The sequence below is a fragment of the Motacilla alba genome, chromosome 7, assembly GCF_015832195.1.
Source record: "Motacilla alba alba isolate MOTALB_02 chromosome 7, Motacilla_alba_V1.0_pri, whole genome shotgun sequence".
Lineage (NCBI taxonomy): Eukaryota > Metazoa > Chordata > Aves > Passeriformes > Motacillidae > Motacilla > Motacilla alba.
In genome coordinates, this window is record NC_052022.1 from 35,752,151 (window position 1) to 35,771,746 (window position 19,596).

Genomic DNA, 19,596 nt, shown 5'->3' on the forward strand with positions numbered 1-19,596 from the left:
TCAGCACTCTCCTGTCACCCTGATTTTCTAAGACTTTGCTGAGCCTTCTGATGTTTGCATTCTTGTAACGAACTTTCTCACACACAGTTCTGTATACAACTTATGTTTTTCATTCTTTCATGGAGGAGGAGAGAATTGATGGACTCTCGGTCTGTCCAGTGTCATTGGAGAGGTGGCACTGTCACCCTCCAATCCACTGTCACTTTTGGAAAACTATAAATGTTGGAGTCAGAAAATAAAGGTCCCTTTTTTTTGTTCACCTGGAGAGCAGCAGTGTCCTTGTCGTCTTTTCGTGTCGTATTATGACACTCTCCCCGCATGGGCCCTCACTTCAGCAGCCGAACTCACTCAGAGATCCCGATTATCGTCCCTTTTTGGGCAGCCTGCCCTATTCACTTCCAACAAAATGCATTTCGGTGACATCCGAACCGGTTTGACAGCCGCGACAGCGAGGGGTGGCTCTGCACAGGCACTGCTGAACGCTGACCTCCGTGGTCCAAAAAAGCAGCACAGCTAAAAAAGGATTTCTGTTCTTGCCTCTGAGGTTTCCAGGCTCACCGGGTGGTTTTAAATAACAGGTAGCACCGTGAGTGACAGCGTGCCAAAGGCTGGCTTTTGGGTGGCGTCAGGCGCCTTGGCACGGATCTCTCTGTCCCACGACGGTTTGTTCAAGTCAAACCCTGGATTTGTCGTGCACCAAAGTTTTATTTTCTATAAAAACACAGGAGGTTTTGCAAAGGGCATCTGGGCTCCTGCTAGAAAAAAATAAATCAGTAGGAAATGGGTGCCTGATGCCAAATCCCACTGAAATTAAATTTGATCCCCATCATCTCCTACAAAGACTTTGGTCTTAGGCTGGCAAATGGAACTCTCCTAAGTCAACAGGCAATTTAAAGTGTGTGGAGAACAAGCTGCAGAGGCTCTACAAATAACCCAACCCTTTTGCTATCAGCAGTCAACCTAAACGTTGTTACCTGGATAGGTTCACAGAGTCAGTAAGAAAGGCTGGTTTTGTAATGTTTTCTTTATTAAACTCAGCTTTCACTGCTGTTCTGAGTAGACATAAATGTTTCCCAGGAAGACTGACAGACAAAAACAGCTCATAAATATTTTTCTTTTTTCCAACGCTGTAGGTATAAACAAATAAAAGCTCTGGTTTGCTACTTTGGGAGGCCCTGTGTAACCAGCATTTTCAACTGGCCAATTAGCAGCATGTGTGTTCATCAGTGAAGAACTTCCACTTGTTTTTAAATTATCAAATCCAGTGTTTTTAAAATTATTGCTCATTATCAGACAAAACCCCAAGATTAAAAGGATGTTCATTACGCCATCCCTGCTGGTAATGAGGATTTTTATATTGCCAGTACATGCAGCTTTGTGAGGGTTTTTTTTTAGGCAATTAAGACCAAAACTTTACAAAATAGGTTGAGATGCTGGACAATCAATGTTCCAGGAGCCAAATTCTCAGCAGCTCTGAACTTGGCACCTTCTTTTAAGATGTCAAGCTGAGCACCCCTGACAAAACCATCCCTCAACCACCAATGGCTGGGGATGGAGCACCCAGCTGTGACGCTGCTCCGAGGCTTTGCTGCCTGGAATTAAATCCTGTCCTGGCACGGCTCCTGCCTCTTTCCCAAATCCCCTGGGAGCTGCCTGGAGGGCTGGGCTGAGGGTGAGGACCAGCGCACAGTCACAGGGCTGTAGACACAGAGGTGTTTTTCCTGTCTCGCTGCTCCTCCTGGCTGGCAGCTCAAGGGAGGGGACAGCGGCAGGTGCCAGCCGGGTGGAAAGGTGGATTTCCTCACAGCCCTTGGAACTAGAGGCACCTGCAGCTCCTGGCAGCAACGCCTCGTGTGGCAGATCCTCCTGTGCCTATTGCATACACTACTGGCCAGTGGTGTCCCACCAGGGCTACTCTAGGGCAGTTGTCACTCGCTGGTGCCCGGGACGCCCATGGGGCCAGCGTCCCTTCCCCGTGGGGCACAGCTCCCCGCCCTGCTCCGCCCGCTCGCTTCTCCACAGGGACACCAGGAGGGCACTGTCCTGCCGACCCCGGGCACAGCAGCCCGTCCAGGAGCTCTGGCCGTGTCACGCCGCCAGGGCACGTCCCTCAGGGCACCGCAGGGACACTCTGCAGGGGCCGCAGACCCTCGTCCACCCTGTCCCCGCCGGGCCGCTTGGGATACACCGCGCTGGCCATCTTGAAGAACTCGTCCGCGGCGTCCAGGGCGATGAGGCGGTCCTGCCAAACAAGGGGGACGGTGGTCACTGTGGGCTGTTCCGGGCATGTCCCTGCCCAGGGCCCTGAATTGTGGAAAAGGAAACAAACTCCACAACTTTGGTGAAAGTTGTAAAGCTGTTTATTATGTTTATTACTGGCACTGGATGCATGTGGGCATCGCTCCCCTTAAAAGGACACGCGTGCCTCTGGGAACTCCGGATCTCTTTTTATCCTCCTTACTAGTCCATATGGGATTTCACAACAGGTTCATACATATTCATTTTACTGATTTTGCGTTACACTTGCAGCTAGATTTTTTTATCAGAAAGTACAGAAAGAACTCCTGGGTCATGCTGCCCTGTCTCCTGCAGGCTCTGTTCCAGAGTTAAAGGGGCTCTCCCTCAGCTCTGTCCTTCAGCTGAAGCAGTTTCTTAGAGCATAGGTTTTTTGTGAGAACAGGCAGTCAGACCAAACAGCTGTGTTTGCAAGCTACAGACTTAATTCAGAGATGTACATTTCACCTAAATCAAAATGGATTCCTACTCTGGAAAATTTCCACTCTGTCTCAGCCCTCCCTCCACAGCCGCTCTCAGGCTTTGGGTCTCATCTTTTCACAGAATCCACAGAATGACCAGGTTGAAAGAGACCTTCAAGATCATCAAGTCCAACCCAGCCCCAACACCTCAACTAAACCCTGGCACCCAGTGCCACACCCAGGCTTTTCTTAAACACATCCAGGGATGGTGACTCCACCACCTCCCTGGGCAGATGATTCCAGAACTTTATCACTCTTTCTGTAAAAAACTTTTTCCTAATATCCAGCCTATATTTCCCTTGATGCAGCTTGAGACTGTGTCCTCTGGTTCTGTCAGTGCTGCCTGGAGAAAGAGCCCAACTCCACCTGACTACAGCCACCTTTTGGAGAGCTGTAGATTGATAAGGTCACCTCTGACCTTATCACTTAGCCTTTTCCCCAGACTAAACAACCCCAGGTCCCTCAGTCATTCCTCACAGGGTTTGTGTTCCCAGCCCCTCACCAGCCTCGTTGCCTCCTCTGGATGTGCTCAAGCATCTCAACACCCTTTTCCCACCTCGTGTACAGGATGCAGGAGCATCCAGTCGCAGGGAACTTGTAGGGGGGTGGGTGTGGAATTCATGGTGCTGCAGCACTGGCATTTCCGAGGAAAATGAACACCAGGCTCCAAGTGCCGCATCTGAGGGGAATCACCCCAGACGCCACCACGTATCTGAGCATCCTCTGGCTCACCTGCTCTCTTCCCCTCACGTGAGCTCCCTGCAGAGCTGGATGGTGGGGGAAGGCGTGCTCAGAACTCACCACCACGAAGAGGTAGCGCTCAGAAAGCTCCCAGCTGGTGGGGAAGATGTTGGTCTCCTCCGAGAGCTTTAACAAGATGTCCCGGGCTTTGCTCATGTTCTGAGAGTCGCTGATGATGCTGAGTTTGGTCACTGACAAGAGGGAATCTGCTTCCTTCTGGAAACCTGGGAAAGGGATGTTACAGAAACAAGTCATTAAACGTGAGAGCAGGGTCATCCCTGAGCCCTTCAGGCTCCTGGAAGGTTTCTTATTCCCCCTCCACCCTGGGCAGCTGCATCCCTACTTCCTAAAACAAACCAGCACTCCCTCAGGCAGGCTGTGGGACAGGTATGAACTTGCTGGTGGGGAAAATAAATCACAAAAGTAGTCACAGCGAGTTTGCTGCTGGTTTTCCTGAGAAAAGGTGTGTGAACATGCACAACCCAGGGTGCTGATTCAGCTCTTCCATGCTCCTGATGCTACCTGAGCTTTCAGGGCTGCTGGGGCTCCCTAAATCAGGTAACAGGGATAAAACCTGTGGCAGTGATGAACACCAGGCTAATTGTTCCTGTAGCAGTCAGCATCGATTACGGGAAGGGTACCCAGGGGAGGAAAGGTGAAGGAGAGGGAGTGCAGGGGGTCTTTAAATGCAATGGCTCCCATTAACTCTTTGTTCAGCTCCGGGGGAGCGGGTGGTGATGCATCTCACATGAAAACAGTTATGGGGTAAGAGTGGTGGGCTTATGGTTAAAGCAGAGGCCTAGGTAACAGAAGATAGCAGGTTTCACATCTCATTTAGCTTCATTTAGCTAAATTTGCTCATTTAGCTTCACTAAGGCCAAATGATCCCTGGCCTCGAGCTTCCCCAGCCTTTGCAGAACATGTCCGGAGCCACTGTGGATGTGAGAGGGATGTGGGAGCGCCTCTGTCAGGCTGCAGTGAGAGATGGAAGGATGCCAAGTGATCCTTCCCAAGCTTGGCCTGCACAGGCTGTGTGAGCACCTGGGTGGAGATGAGGATTGACACCTGGTTATGGATTTATGATGTTCCTCCCACCCAAATGCCAGAACAGCAGGTAGGGCAGGAGTGGCTGAGATACCCATCTCTGGCTCCCATTGAGGGTATCCTAGAATAGATTCACTCATCCTCCTCTCGGCAGCCACCACCCACCTCCAGAGCGTGATGGGAGTCACCCAGCTGATGTGCTGGCACGTCCCGAGTGTCACATGCTGTGTGCCAGGCAATCGGGAAAAACCCTGTCACACCCACCACCACCACTTGGAAACAGCAGTAGGAGGGTTCCTGCGGAGCAATTCCACTTGGTGAAAGAATATTTCAAACCCACTTGGGAGCAAATGAGGTGAGTGGCTTAGCTCTGATCAGCTGCCATTGGCTAAGAGAACGAAATAGATGTATCTGTGTTCCCATCTGAAAGGAATATTCATTCCTTCCTGCTTATCTTGTTTGGAAAAACCCAGGGTGAACTCCCACCGCAAGGTTTCCACAAGGAAGCTCGAAATGGATGACTGTGTATGGGCTTGGAAGGTGATCATGGCTCATGGGCTTTTGATGTGCCTGCAGACACGGTGTCCCTGTCCCCTCCCCGCCGTGCCTGAGCCCTGGGGAGCTTCAGGTACCATGTGGGACACCTGAGGGCATCGCTCAGCAACCTCCTTTTACTTCCCTCCCCTCCAGCTTGATTTCGTGGAGCTGTTCCCATCCTCAGCCATGGTGGGACCTGGCATTCAGTACCACTGGAATTACATCCCTTTGGCCTCCAGCTTACCTAAATCCTCCAAAATGTGTTTCCACCTGCTCCTCACTTCTTTCCGGGTCTGCCGTAAAGTATAAATGTCATAGTTGAGCTTCTGCCACTCCTGCAAAGCAAAGGGATGAGAGACACTCAGTCACTGGAATCTGCTGCTTTCCAAGGAATTTCAGCTCTGAGGGAAGGAGCCAGAGGTGCAGAGGTGGTGTAGGCACTGAGTTGTGAGGTGGTGGCTGTGAAGGTCCATGACCAGGCTGCTGCTGCCCCTGGAAGAAATTACACTGACCAACACAGAATATTTAGCTTGACACTTGGCTCGGCATTTCTGTGTCTTCTCTGTTCCAAACTGCTTTCAGATTCCCTGAAATCACAGAATTTAGCTCAGGTACTGCTGACAACCGCTCCTCAGTCAGACATGGAGCCTTGTTTGGCATGAACTGGAGCAGGCAGGTGTTCAAAAGTGCTAGAAAACAAGAAAACCAGACTTTTTTTCTTTTTTAAATCAGAGTACCCTCTTTTGAAAGAGGTGCACAGGGATGGGTGAGGGCTACACTGGAGCCACCTGATCCGATAACCCTTAGTGGCTGCCAGGTGCTGCAGTTAAAGCCTCACTTCACTGCACTGGTGCTGCAATACTGCACTGGACCTCCAGCTTTGGAGCTGGACAAGGGGACACTGAGCAAGAGGGAAGGGTTTGGGGTCATTTATTAAAGTCACACCAGCACATTTAAACACAAGTCTCATGGTGGGCTTGGAGGTGCTGGGTCAATGGCTGGACTCAGTGATCTTAGATGACTTTTCTAACTTAAATATTTGATTCCATGATTCCATAAGCATGCATTCCTGTGGAAATGCATGTGTTCTGCAGGAAAACCAGGAGCACTTTCCCCAGCTCTTCCTGGCCAAGTTTAATCCATGCACACACTGCAAAGGGTGCATTTTTAGAAGCAGCCCAACAGCAGGGTCACAACATCACCTGATCACTTCCTTCCAGTAACAACCTTAATTAATCTCATTTCTCAGCAGGGGATTACCTAGATGGGCTCCTGAAGAATAACCAGGTGTTAATCTGTGCTGTCACGCTGAGATTTTCCTGCAGGCCACACTGGGTTCAGAGCAGAAAAACAACACGCACAGAGGTCAGCCATGTGTTAGAAATCCCACTGTTTGCTGGTGCTTGGTCAAAGAGCTGACTTGATTCCATAAAGATTTGAAGACTCCATGGTGTTTTTCCCCTGAATGTGGCTGACATGCCACGACAGCAGAGATTTTAAAGCCAAGCCTGTTTTCCTGCTGATCAGCACTAGCTGCAGGAAGCCCTGGAGATTACACTTTGGAAAAAGCAGCCGGCAGGGTTAAGGCAGTGGTGACTTCAGGTCAGCAGAGCAGGGAAACCAGCTCTGCCACAGCCACTCACTCCCAGAAAACAAAATCCCCGTCCAGAGGCACATTTCCCTCTCTCCTGGAGTGGCACTTGAGACCAGCTTTGCTGTTTGCACAGGAGAGCACCTGGCTGCCAGCACAAGGCACTGGGACAGCCTTTCACCAGAGCAACGAGGCAGGGACAAGACTCTCCTCTCCCAGCTCAGAGCTGGGAACTGAGCTCCTCCGAGTGGAAAAGAAAAGAGGGGGGATTATTATGTTAAAGCTTTGTGGGAAGTTTATTGAAAACCGGAGAGTTTTTAGAAAGAGGCTGAAAAGCTGCGTGATGCCTTGGTCCCTGCTGGCAGGGGCTCCTTGGAAACGCCTCGGCCCTCCCGTGACCCCCTGGCACAGGCAGAAAGGAGAGGGAGCCAGTCTGGGCATGCTGGTGGGGAATAGCTGTGTGTCTCTGCCCTCCCACGGAGAGAAACAAGGCCTCTAGTGCAGACAATCCCTCCAGACAGCCACTGTGATCCCAGGCCTGCTTCACGCTGTGGAATTAGGGAGCTGGGGCACTGGGAAAGATGCTCCTCTCGACAAAATGTGGCCTCCTGGCACCCAGCAGCAGCTTCCAGGCCCATGGGGATTTACCCTGCGGTGGGAGCCAGACTCCTCTCTAAGCATGGAGAGCAGTGCTTAGCATGCAGGGAAGCTGCTCCTGATTTTCTCTGGATTACCAGCAGCGTGTTTTCCCTTGTCTGTTTTTGTTTTCAGGGAATCTAGGTTATGGCTTTCTTGTACATCACAGTGTCTGAGCTGTGTTATGGAAGTGAAGATGGTGAATGTTCAGTCCCAGGGGAGCTCTGACAGTGCCCTGTTGATGGAGAGTTTGGGGAGTGTGCAAAGGAATGATTTTGGTACCCAAAAATGATGCTGAACCGTGGTGCCTGGGTGGGACCTCTTGTTCTGGTGGGATTTATTTTGCCTGAGCATGAAGCTGCATCTGTTTATATTTCTGTAGGGAAAGCTGGGAGGAGGAAAAAGACCAGAGAAGCAGAGATTATCAGGATAAGATTGGGCTGAGCTCTCACAGGGACCCGTGCCCTGCTCTCCATCAGTCTCAGAAACCACTGGATCGTCCCAGGCAATTCCTTCCAGCATAGACATCTGAACTGCCATGGGCTGTGCTCTGTGTGCCTTTAGTGAGGCAATAAACTCCAGAGCATCTCTCCACACCCAAAATTATTCTAAAAAGCATATCCCTCAAGCCGCACAGCAGAGGAAGAGCAAAGCTTGCCCTGCCCGTGCACAGGCAAGGGCAAGATCAGAGGCTTTGGGGAGGGATCCTGTGTGTCCCCAGGGAGTGCTCCGAGGGGCTGGCAGCATCACGGGGCTGCTGAGCCCCGCCGGGCAGGGCAGGGCAGAGGCTCCACACCAAACCCCTCTCCCTCGGCCTTCTCGGGAAGTCAGATAAACTCCTGGGCCAGGGAGGAGGCTTGAAAGCACAGGGGGAGACAGACACACAAACGTGGGGTGTTTCTGGGACGTCCCAGCCGAGCACTCAAAAGCAACCCTTTAAGAAATGGACTCTTTTGCCAAAATCCGAGTTAACCACAGGAAACCAAAGCAGGTTGCAGTTCCCAGCCCCGTTTTTTTTGCAGCCAGTGTTGCCCTTTAAACCTACAGGGGAAGGCACAACAGATACCAGTGGGGGCTTGAGAAAACCCTGAGTGTGTGAGTCAAGAATATCCCAGGAGCAGCAGGGAAACCCCACTGCCTCCCTTCTCTACATGCTCAGCCCTTCAAATATTTATCTGGAAAACCTCCCCAGACTCTCTGGTGTGAAACACTAAAGCTGCAAATGCCAAATGACATGGAATAAGCCAGGCTGGTACATAACTCAGAGCTCTGGGAAAAAATGTGCCAAGAGAACAGGCAGCACTGTCCAGCTTCTCATCCCTGATCATATGAAAGTTTCCTAATTACTAGGGAGCTTTCTTCATGCTGCCAGAACAATCCTCTACCAAATCCAGTGCCTTTATTCTCTTAAAAGCAATTGAGGTCACCGTTCTGTTCAAGAGTTATTTTAGAAATGAGGTCAAAACAGAGTTATCAGGGAGAGACTGCAGAATATCAGTGCAGGCAGGTACCAGGGATGCTCCACTGGAAGCAGCTAAACAAAGATAAACTACAGACTGACATCTCAGAAGAAGCTTAAATTGGATTCAATTTGAGAGAGGCATGCAGACATTAAGAGGGTTGGGTTTGGGCTCCCCAGCCAGCATCCCCAGCCCTGGATAAATCCCATCGCCTCTCTGTGCCCCAGTAACAGCTGGTCACAATTCTGACCTTCTCTGTGACCTGTTTAGAAAAGAATAATCCTGTAGGAGAGCAGGAGGAGAAAGAAAAATAGGCCTTGCCAGCTCATTAATGGACTTTTCAGGGGGATCATGCCAGTGTGGCTCTGCCAGCCAGGCCCCCGGCAGGGATGCAGGCTCAGGAATTGCCTTTGCTATGGGGTTTATGATCCCACCTTTCCCTAGGGAATAAGCCAGGAGAAGAGAGAAACACTGCATTTACAGCAAGCCATGAGAGCAGGGGGTTTTCTTCAGCCACTGTGCAAAATGCCACCTTTAGTTTCTGTTCCCAGAGCTGTGGCACAGCTGCCCTGGCCCCTCCTCTGAAACCAGGATTGGTGCACAGCTCCCTGCCCGTGGCTGGGTAACTCCACACACCCCAGCAGAGGCCATGGAGAAACCAGGGCCACGCCAGAGGGTCCCTTCCCTCCTGGAAGGGACTCTGTGCACCTCACACTCATTGGCCCAGCACCAGCCCCAGTGCAGCCCTTGCTGCTCACGTCACCACCAGATCTCCCATTTGTTTCACCCTACAACAGGCTCCATGAAGCTGCAGAGCCAGACTAGGGAATAAACCTCCCATTTTTCCCATATTTGAAACACGATCCCAGCCTTCAAAAGCTGTGATGACAGCTGTGATCTTCAAAGGCTGCATCTGCTTGACCAGCCCCTCAGCAATGGCTTTCCTGCTTTTCTCTGTGCAAGCCAAGCACACACTGAGTTTGGGCTGGGGCTGCTGAATTTCCCAGAGCAGAGCTGCCAGCAGGGACAGGAGGAAGACACAGCTCCACATGGATCAGGTGTGGGTCCTGCCCCATGGTGGGGACCAAGAACTGACCCCAAGGGAGGGCACCAGCACTGCCAAGATGGGGCCATGCAGATCAGGAACACACGATGGACAGCAGCCTGCTCTCTGGGATCCTTCCCAAGGCCTCTGCTGGGAAACCCCTGAGATACAGGTGGGGAATGGCAAAGCACACAGTGAGTGCACTGCACACCAGACTTTCTTTGTTAAATGACGGAGCAGAAACGCAGCAAGTTCTCCTTTCAGTCAGTTTTAACCACAGGAAGTACCTATGGTTTTGTAACACTTGTGCACTGCACAAGAAAACTGCTCCTCCATCCTCAGTCCCGCAGTATCCACAGGCTCACCCTGGGGATTTTGGGAGCAGAGCAGCCCCCCAAGCAGATGCTGGCTTTTGCAGGCCAGGGTTGTTCTGCAATCAGACTTTTATCTCTCTCTCTCTGAGCTGAAGTCTCCATAGGAGGGGAGGGCACTGCAATCTGGCCTAGCTTAAAATGCTTGCTGGAGTAAGGAGAGATTCTGGCACCACAGGCCAAGAGCAGGAATGCTGGCTTTGCTGTCCCAGCCCCTCCCTGTCCTGCCCCCCAGCAAGAGCTGCAGCTGGAAACTGCAGCAGCCTGCTGGGCTTCCCTGTGTGCCTCAGTTTCCCAGCTGTAAGAGGGGAGAGCAGAGCTGCTGCCAATCCTGGGGGCTCAAAGGGCACGGGGCCACACTCAAAGCAAGTGTAAACTGTGCTGGCTTTCCTCAAAACCTTCCTTACTGTTGTCCTGGTGTTGTGCCCCCCAGGCTTTTTATTGATTGCACTGCATGAAAAAGCAGAGTATGAGATCCTGCCTTTGCTACGGACAGGAAGCCCTGGGAGTTTTGGGCTTTCCTTTTCACTGGCAGGCACAGGGACTGCTCAGAGCTGCTAAAAACCCTACAGATACACTGAGGGCAGGATTTAGGGCAGGCAGGCACACTGGGTTTAGGACATGCAGGGGCAGGAGCACTTTCCTGCACAGCCACAACTGATGCTCTTCCCTGCCCCCTGAACGAGGGTGACACACAACGCTGCTGTGCACCAGTACAGCCCCTAAATGGAGCTGCCCTTGTTTCCTTCAGCCACTTTGGGATGGAGGAAGCTGCCTGGCTTCTCTCAGACAAGCAGCTCAAGGTAGAGAGAGCAGCAGTGGGGAGGGAAGGGATCTCCAGTTCCAGCTGTAAAGGTCACATGCCGCCATAAAAATGTTGTTACAAAACCATCCATTGTAAACACCATGATTAAATCAAACTGACCAAAAGACAACCCCTTAAGTGGGGATTCTGGCCAACTGTATACAAGTATTCCATTACCTCTTTTAGCTAACTACAACTTGTAATTTTGATTTCTCTGGAGTTTAAGGCTCCTTGTAAAGCTGAGCTGGCTTTTGGTATTCAGAGGGTATCACGGGAGAAACAGTTACACTCCTGCAGACTCCTGGATGAAGCAGGATCACGTTGAAGTTAAACACGAAGCCTCCAGGCTTCCCTGCAAACATTCTGGAGTCATGAAAGCAATCAGAAAGTGGAAAAATGTGTCACTGTTTGCTACAGCCTGCTCCTAATCAGGCCACTGCAATCTCCTTTGCACTGAAGTGCCTTAGCAAAGGAAATCAGGGCTGCAGAACAGCCTTTACGTAACAGCCATGATTCTCCCCTTCCCACCAGAGCCGTGCCAGATCCCTGCTCGCCCATAATTGCCGCGCATCCCGCGGGAGCGCACTGAGCCCGACACGGCCCCGCAGCGGCAGCGGAGCTCCGGGCGCTGCCAGGGCCCGGCCACGGCGAGGACAAACCAGGGAAACATCCAACCAAACCCACAGCCTGGGGAGGCAGGAAATGGGGCTGGGCCCCAGAGCTCCCAGCACACCTTGGTGGGCTGTGGTGGGTGCAGGGCATCCCCATAAATGCCTGGGAAATCTCCCTGCTTCCTGATAGAGAAACAAATGCTTCCCAGCCACTGTAAAGCATCTTCCTCATGCTCTTCCCATTCCCTGTCACTTTCTTTTCCTTCCTCTGTCTCTTCTATTCCTCCTCTCAGTTTCCTTCCCTGAGAAGTCCCTTTGTGCCTGCTCTCCAGCTCAAGCCTACCTCGTATCTTTTCCCACATCCCTGCATGTAGGCGGCCCATTTCTGACCTCCTGACTTGCTTGGTTTTTAAGTGTCAGCTGCTGTGTTCCCTCACTCCTCCACGGAACGTACAGAACCTTTGCTTTGGGCTGACCAAAGATGTACAGAAATAGAGATTTCCAAAGGGGATGGGGAGTGAGGGGAGAAAAGATTCTGGAGGCAATTGATGCTCAGTGGGATCATGCCCTGGGAGGGCACTGAGAGTATCCAAGCCAAGGAGAACACGGAGATTCTCACCACAGAGGGACACGAGCCCAAGGGTACCATGGAGGTGAGAAACACACCACGCCTCAGGGCAGCTCCTCCTGGATCAGGTGCTGGAGATACCCCCGAGCTTCCCAGGATGAGATGGCCACAGAGACACCCACACCAGATGTAGGATAAAATCTGGAGGGTGATGGAACAGCTGGGAGGACCTGGTGCCTACATGAGCCACACTGGGGGACTCTGGGGTCTGAATTGAAGGAAGGGCATTGACCTGCTGGTGTCAGTCGAGAGGAGCCCACCAAGGTGATCAGAGCAGCTCTGCTGCGAGGAAAGGCTGAGAGAATTGGGATTGTTGGAGAAGATAGGGTGACCTAATTGCAGCCTTCCCATGCCTGAAGGGAATCCTATAGGAAAGACTGGGCAAAACTATTTACAAAAGCCTGGAGTGATAGGACAAGAGGGAATGGCTTCAAACTGACAGAGAGAATATTAGGAAAAATATCCTTTTTGAGAGGGTGGTGAGGGAAGGTGGTGGGCACAGGGTGCCCAGAGAAGCGGAGGCTGCCACATTCCTGCAAGTGTCCAAGGCCAGGTTGGATGGGTCTTGGAGGAACCTGGGACAGCGGAATGTAGCATCCACATTCTCTGAAAAAAATCCCTTTGCCCAGGATCTTTCTCCTGAGAAGCTGAGGAGCCTCAGAGAAAAAGGAAAACAATTCTTATCTCATTTGCTTCTCCTGTGTGGAATGTGTTTGGGGATTGTTCACCCACAGGTGATTGTTTCACTGGATTCTGCTGTGAGCTGTTTTGGCTCTTTGGCCAATTGGTGCCAAGCTGTGTGGGGACTCTGGAGAGAGTCACGAGTTTTCATTATTATCTTTTTAGCATTCAGTAAGTATCTTTTCTGTATTCTTTAGTATAGTTAGTATAGTATTGTTTAATATAATATAGTAAAGTAATAAATTAGCCTCCTAAGAACATGGAGTCAGATGCATCATTCCTGCCTTTGTTGGGACTTTCCCAGCAAATACAGTAGTGGAAGGTGTCCCTGCCCACGGCAGGGGGTGGCACTGGATGAGCTTTGAGGTCCCTTCCATCCCAAAGCCTCCTGTGATGCTGTGCTTCACCACGCCCTGCCCCAGCCCCAGCCCAGCCCTCACCTCCGAGTCCTTGTCCAGCTGGTTCCTGACCACGATCATGTTGTAGAGCACGCGGTCGTCGTCGGCCTCGGTGTGGGTCACGTCGTGGGGGGTGCTCCACAGGTTCTGCTCCTCATCCCGCGCCAGCGTGGCCCCGAACGACGCGTAGGGGTTGTTGTTACTGCAGGGACACAGGGCCGGGTGGCTCAGCACCGGGCTGGCTCTGCTGCCCTCCCAGTGCCCACTGCCGTCCCCTCCCCTCTCCCAGAGGGCAGGGGGGATGGGGAGGACTGAGGTTTTTTCCTGAGCAGGCAAGCCGTGGTCCAAACCAAACCATGTGGTGCCCCCACCCAGCAGCTCCCACCTCAGAGCTGCAGTGATGTGCTGAGCTGTGCAACAACAGGCAAGGCACAAAAAGGATATTCAGCCCCCATCCGTTTTGGCAGTGGAAATGTCCTCAGCCTTCTCATGAACCCCAGGCTTTATTTGCTTAGCAAAGCTGAGCATCCTCTTCTGGGAAGGCTGTCCCCATGGAGGTGGGGAGCTTTTCTCTGCGCTGGGGCAGTTCTGTGTTTGTGGCTTTATGTTGCTATTGGGATGTGCAAATTTTTAACAAGGACACTCCTGCCCAGAGAACTTTTAGAGGAGGGGATTCCCATAAAGTGTCTAAGCAAGATGTCCAGCTGCTTGAGCAGAACAACACAAGTGGAGAACTATTTTTTGCCATATCACCCTCTGGCAATCCCTGCTCGCTTCTTGTCAGAACAACCCACTGTTTATTTTGTTTGCGACCCAAACCCCATTCCCTTCCCAAGGAACCCATCCAGAGAAACTTCAGGTAACACTGTGGGTACCACGGTTGATGCTAAGAGGAGCTCCAGCACAGGGACGAAATAGGAAAAAAACTAATTCCCATCAGCATTCTAGCAGGGAGGTTAATTGGACTTTCAACAAACCAAAAACCTGAGCAACAGGTAATAAGGGGAAAGATAATCTCTTATAATCCGTCATTAAAGACAAGCAAACAAAGGTAACTCGGAGGGCGTGGAAGGGCACCACCGTTTTTCAGTGGTGGAGCAGACAGGCAGGGAGCCCTCGGGAGCCAGCCGTGCCATCAGCAGGAGTTCACTCCCACCCTGCCTTCCACAGCTTCTTCCCACTCAGGCATTTACCCCAGTAAGCATGCTTAACATTTGAATTACTTAAAACATGAGTATTTAGCAATAACACTGCCACACCTGAGCTTTTCTGAGCCACTCCCTCCCTCACAGCTCGAGGGGCGCTTCCCAGCGCGTTCCCATTTCCAAATCACAGCGTGGAGCATCCTGTAAGGCATGTGGCAGTGCCCAGGAGTCAGCAAATCCATCCCAGCACAGAGAGCTCTGCCAACAGCTCTTCCAAGCAACATTGCAAAGGAAAAAAATGGGAGGGAGAAAAGAAGCAGGTGAACAGCAGAGGTCTTGCAGGTTAAGGAGTCTCCGTGGGACCAGAAGGGACAGGGAACACTTCACACTGTGGATTTTATCCAGAAAATGGTGAGCACCAATGCTTCATCAATGGATTTCTGCTCCAGGGGGCTTTCAGTTCACATTAAATTTTAGCATTTGGAGCCCAAATGTTTAGTTGATTTTCATCCTGAGCGCACCATCAGAGCCAGACCCCATCTTCACACACCAAGAGACAACCAAGCAGCCTGGATGCATTGCAATACCAGCTCCCAAACCTAAAACTCAGCTAAAAGAGCTGAAACCTCCAGCAATTCATTCACTTTAAACAGCACTGCAGTAAAAACAGAGCCAGCAGGCTATTGCAAGATCCCTGCTATGAAATAAGACCCCACAGCCCCCTGAGAAGGGGCAAGCATTATGCTTTTAGGAACAGCAATTAGGCTGTTGGATTAATTATGCCGGCACACGTGCAAAAGAGCAGGTGCCTTTCCAATTCCCGGAATTTACAGAGCCTTTCCTCCTTGGGGCCAGCATTAAGTGGATCGCCAGCCTGTCACTAAAGCCAGGTGCCAGGTGCGGGGCAGCCACCGCGGCCACGGGGCAGCACAGGGAGCCTCTCCGCACGCGTGCCCGGCTCCCGGGAGGTTAATGCCAATTTCCTGGCCTGGAGGCCCCATGCTCGGGATTAGCCGGTCATTATTTAGGTAACTGCTTCAGCAGCGCGAAATCGGGGCGTTGGAAGCCGCGTGTGCCCAGCTGTGCTGTTGGCCGACCCCGCTGCAGCATGCCGCCCTCCGCCCCGAACGCGTCTGTCGCACCGTGGCACACGGAGGGCACGGCCCGGCTGCATCCCGGGCTGGGACACCTCTGGGGCGCCAGGACGGCGGCTGGCATCGGGGAAAGAGGGAGAGCCGCCGCAAAACGCGGGTGTTTTGCCACACGCAAACCCTCTTGAAGCGCTCGCACGGCTCTTCTCCACGGGTCAGGGAGAAGCTGCTCGTACAACAGCCCCAGCCTCACGCTCTGCGCACAAAGCGGGTGGGACCGGCAGCAGGAGAGCAGGATCTGCTCCCCAGGGATCAGCACACGCAGCTCCCCCTTAGAGCCGGCTCCGGCTGAGCATCCATCTCTTCCCCGGCATCCCTGAACGGAGAGCCGCGGGTCTTCACCTGGAAAAGGGAAGGCTCCAGGGAGAGCTCCCAGTGCCTAAAGGGCAGAGTGACTTTTTGCTGGGGCAGGTGGTGATAGCACAAGCGGGAACGGTCTTCAACAGAACGAGGAGAGATTTAGATTGAAATTCTTCCCTGCGCAGGCGGTGATGCCCTGAGGAGCTGAGGCTGCCCCATCGCTGGAGGTGTTCCAGGCCAGGTTGTACACGGCTTGGAGCAGCCTGGCATAGTGGAAGGTGTCCCTGCCCATGGCAGGGGGTGGCACTGGATAAGCCTTAATGCCCCCTACCATCCCAGTCCATTCCGGGATTCCATGAGCCCAGCCTGCACAAGCCAGAGCTGCCGGCAGTGGGACCTGACCCCTGGCCAGGGATGCAGGGCCCCCTTTTTGTTCAGCGTCTCACCGTGCAAAGACAACCGCTGGACCGTCCCCACGGCCGGGGAACCCCGAGGGGACGCCGCGGGCAGGGCTCCCGCGGCCACCGCCGGCTGCCGGGAGGAGTCCAGCCCCTGTGGCAGCCGACCCGGGCGGAAAGAGAGCGGCCAGCGGCTCCATCCCGCCGGGGAAGATCCCTCCGGAGCCCCCACGGCTCTGGCAGGGGATGGAGCCCCGCTCCAGCGGCGGTGACAGCGCGGGGAGCGGGCAGGGGACAGCGGGGGGAAGGCTCCGGGTGGCCGGGGGGGCGCATCCCCCGCCGGGGAGCCGGGCCGGGTCTCACCTGAGCAGGGGCTCCTTCTCGGGCGCCGCCGCCTCCCCGCCGCAGCAGCCGCAGCAGCCGAGCGCTCGCAGCCAGGCCCGCAGCCCCATCGGCGCCGCCGGAGAGCCGGGCAGGGCACGGCAGGGCGGGCCGGCCCCACGGCCCTCCCCTGCCCCCGCCCCGCCGGGGCCGGGCCGGGCTCCGCAACGCCCCTCCCGGCCCCTCCCGGCCCTGCCCTGCCCCGCCCGCTCAGGGACGGAGCTGCTGCCGCGCCCTTCTGCATCCTCCTTGAACCGCGCTCCCGCGTCTTCCTCCTGCACTCCTCTGCAGCGCCCTGTGCTCTCCTGGATGCTGAAGCGCCCTTCTGCACCCTTCCGAACCCTCCTGTACCCTATCGTGCCCTGCAGCATCTTTGCCGGCCCTCCTGCATCCTGACGCGCCCTCCTCCGTCCCACAGCACCCTCACACACCCTGCTGCACTGTCTCACGCCCTTCTGTGCCCTCCTGCACCCTCCTCGATGCCAGGGTGCACCTGCAGCCTCCAGCCCCCGTGCCCCCACTGGGACAGACCATCACTGGCCAACACAGCATGGCCAGAACCCAAAAATACCCCTTTTCCAACCCTCTGTATTGCCACGTCCGGGGTCACCATTTATTACCGTGGGTCTTCTGGGCAGTCAGGACTTGGTGAAGGGAAGGAGAAATCTTGACTCCATTTCAGAAGGCTGGTTTATTGTATTATGATATATATTACATTAAAAAAGACCACACTATAACTATACTACAAAGAACAGAGAGAAAGATTCATCAGAAGGCGAGACAGGAACAGAAAGGAATGAGTAACAAAGTTCTGTGACTCCCAGAGAGTCCGAGAGCTGCTGCCTCCTCGATTGGCCACCAAGCAGAAACATCCCACACTGACCAATGGAGGAAGCACCTGCTGCATTCCACAGCAGCAGACAACAAATTGTTCACACTTGAAACTGAGGCCCTTCAGCTTCTCAGGAGAAGAAAATCCTAGCAAAGGGATTTTCGTAAAATATCACAACCACACCTCTGCACCACTACACTTCCAGGACTGTTCCCACCCGGCTTCTGGGACACAGGGCTGTGATCCTGAGAGCTGCAATGGGAAACTGCAGGAAACTGAGCAGGGGGGATGGATTCAGCTCTCTCCTGGTGCAGGGGTTTTTGAGGAAATAAAATATTGCTACCTTCTCTTTTTTTTTTTCCCTATTGTCAGGAAAATTACTCCATAAATACCAGAGGTTTATGTCCAAAAAGGAGACAGAAGAGTCCTGTAACTTAGTTCAAATAAAGGGAGAGGCCATGGGGCATTCCCCTGGGCTCTCTCGAATTTTTGGAGCATGCAGCCTCTTTTTTATCCTGATTTCCCTCCCTCTTTCTCCGTTGGCTGAGGTACTTGAGAGGTACAGACTTCCTGAAATGCCTGATACCTAAGGTCCCTTCTAATGTATACCCCACTTCTCTTCGAGTCTCTGTTCTTTTTCTCCAAACCCAGATATTTAGCACAGCCTTGAGTGAGTAACAGTCTGGGTCAATTAGTGGAATTCCTGTGGAATTCATGGTTCCCCCATTGCTTCTTTCACCTCTCCCTATCTGGCCTTACCTAGCACCAGGCCCACAGTTTGTAAAGACACCTCCTTCTCACTCCTTTCACTGTCTCACATTCTATCACATGCCTGGCTGGGACCCCAAGAAGGAAAAGCTTAAGCTCTGAATTAAGATGGTCCTGCATCTTGTTTAACTGCCACAAACATGTTGGCAATTTCAGAACAGCCCATCAGACATCAGCCAGACCCAGAGCAATTGCTCTGAGTCTGGTTTGGCCGTGCACATCCCCAAGAGTTATTTAATTTCAGTGCAGCAGCTTCCTGACGCCACTGGATTTTTTGCTTGTGCCAGCAGATATAACAACATCAGCTACTACATCCCCATGCCCAGAGAGTGCATGCAAAGAAAGGTGAAATTAAGATCATTTTGAGCTCGCATTTCGCTCCCTCCTTTTATTCCAGAATTGTTAATTCATCAGCAGTGGATCCGGCCCCTGTGTGGGGAGCGGGATATCCCAGGTTGCTCGGCCACAGATTCTCAGGTGGCTTCTGAATTTCACTTAGTTCACTGGCTCCACAACCAGATTTCCCAGCTTCCTTAATTAAAAGGTGAAGTGGAGGGAGAAGGGCTTGCTGCTATTGTTTCTGGAAGCCCCCAGTGCTGGGCTTTGCTCTCAGCCCCAGTGCTGCTCACCAGTCATTCCACCAGGAAGGATTTCTGGCCGGATGAGCCGAGGGGTGAGGCAGGGCTGCAAAGCCAAGAGCTCCCTCCTCTGCAGGCTTCCTCCTCTGCCCTTGAGCGTGTCCCTGCCTGCCTTCATTTCCCCTCCAGCCCTTTGTGTGCTGGAGCACAGCAATCACCAGCCACTGCTGCTGCCATTGCAAGGATCCGGGAATCGCAGGGGCAGGGACGCACTTCCCTAAAACAGTCACTGCCGTGGGAATTCCCTTCTCCCTCCCCTCTCCGGTCTCTTGTTCATCTGGGCTTCCTTTTGACACAAACACTGATTTTTCGTGGGATGCAAATGCCAAGGAGCAGGCAGGGATAGCCCTAATGCCAGCTTGAGGCACAGCTCTAACGCATCACCAGGAACATCCCTGGTTTGTGGATAAATCCCTTCCTTACAAGGAACTTTATCCATACCCCACTGCTTTTAAGACAAGGGAATTATATTCTTGACTAAGTTAAAGTCTGAGCCCTCTAGGTTTGAAAAGATCCTTGAAGAAATACCAACTATTTTCCAATCCCTTTATTCCTTGTCGTGATAATAAATCTTGTTCCTTTTCCATCGGAGAACAAATAAACGGGGGAGAGTCCCATGAGAGCTGAAGCCTTTCTGGGATCTTAAAATCAAACCAAGGTAGGGGAAATATCACTGACT

At 52.7% G+C, this 19,596-nt stretch overlaps 1 protein-coding gene across 1 annotated transcript; it reads right to left on the bottom strand.

Annotated features, from left to right (window-relative positions):
• Positions 1–1,009: 1,009 nt before the first annotated feature.
• Positions 1,010–16,812, bottom strand: MREG (melanoregulin). Its single transcript, XM_038143389.1, has 5 exons — positions 16,662–16,812; positions 13,347–13,506; positions 5,323–5,413; positions 3,558–3,721; positions 1,010–2,242 (listed from the first exon to the last, which is right to left on the bottom strand). The coding sequence occupies exons 1-5, from the start codon at positions 16,748–16,750 to the stop codon at positions 2,111–2,113; spliced, it is 636 nt and encodes a 211-aa protein (XP_037999317.1). The 5' UTR covers positions 16,751–16,812; the 3' UTR covers positions 1,010–2,110.
• Positions 16,813–19,596: the final 2,784 nt, after the last annotated feature.

Bases quoted from the DNA above. Each gene is read 5' to 3' on its own strand.
- MREG (XM_038143389.1), bottom strand. From the start codon at position 16,750: ATGGGGCTGCGGGCCTGGCTGCGAGCGCTCGGCTGCTGCGGCTGCTGC. The intron at 13,507-16,661 runs GTGAGACCCGGC...GTGTCCCTGCAG, and splicing joins GAGAAGGAGCCCCTGCTCAG to TAACAACAACCCCTACGCGT. The intron at 3,722-5,322 runs GTAAGCTGGAGG...TCCCTTTCCCAG, and splicing joins ACACATTTTGGAGGATTTAG to GTTTCCAGAAGGAAGCAGAT.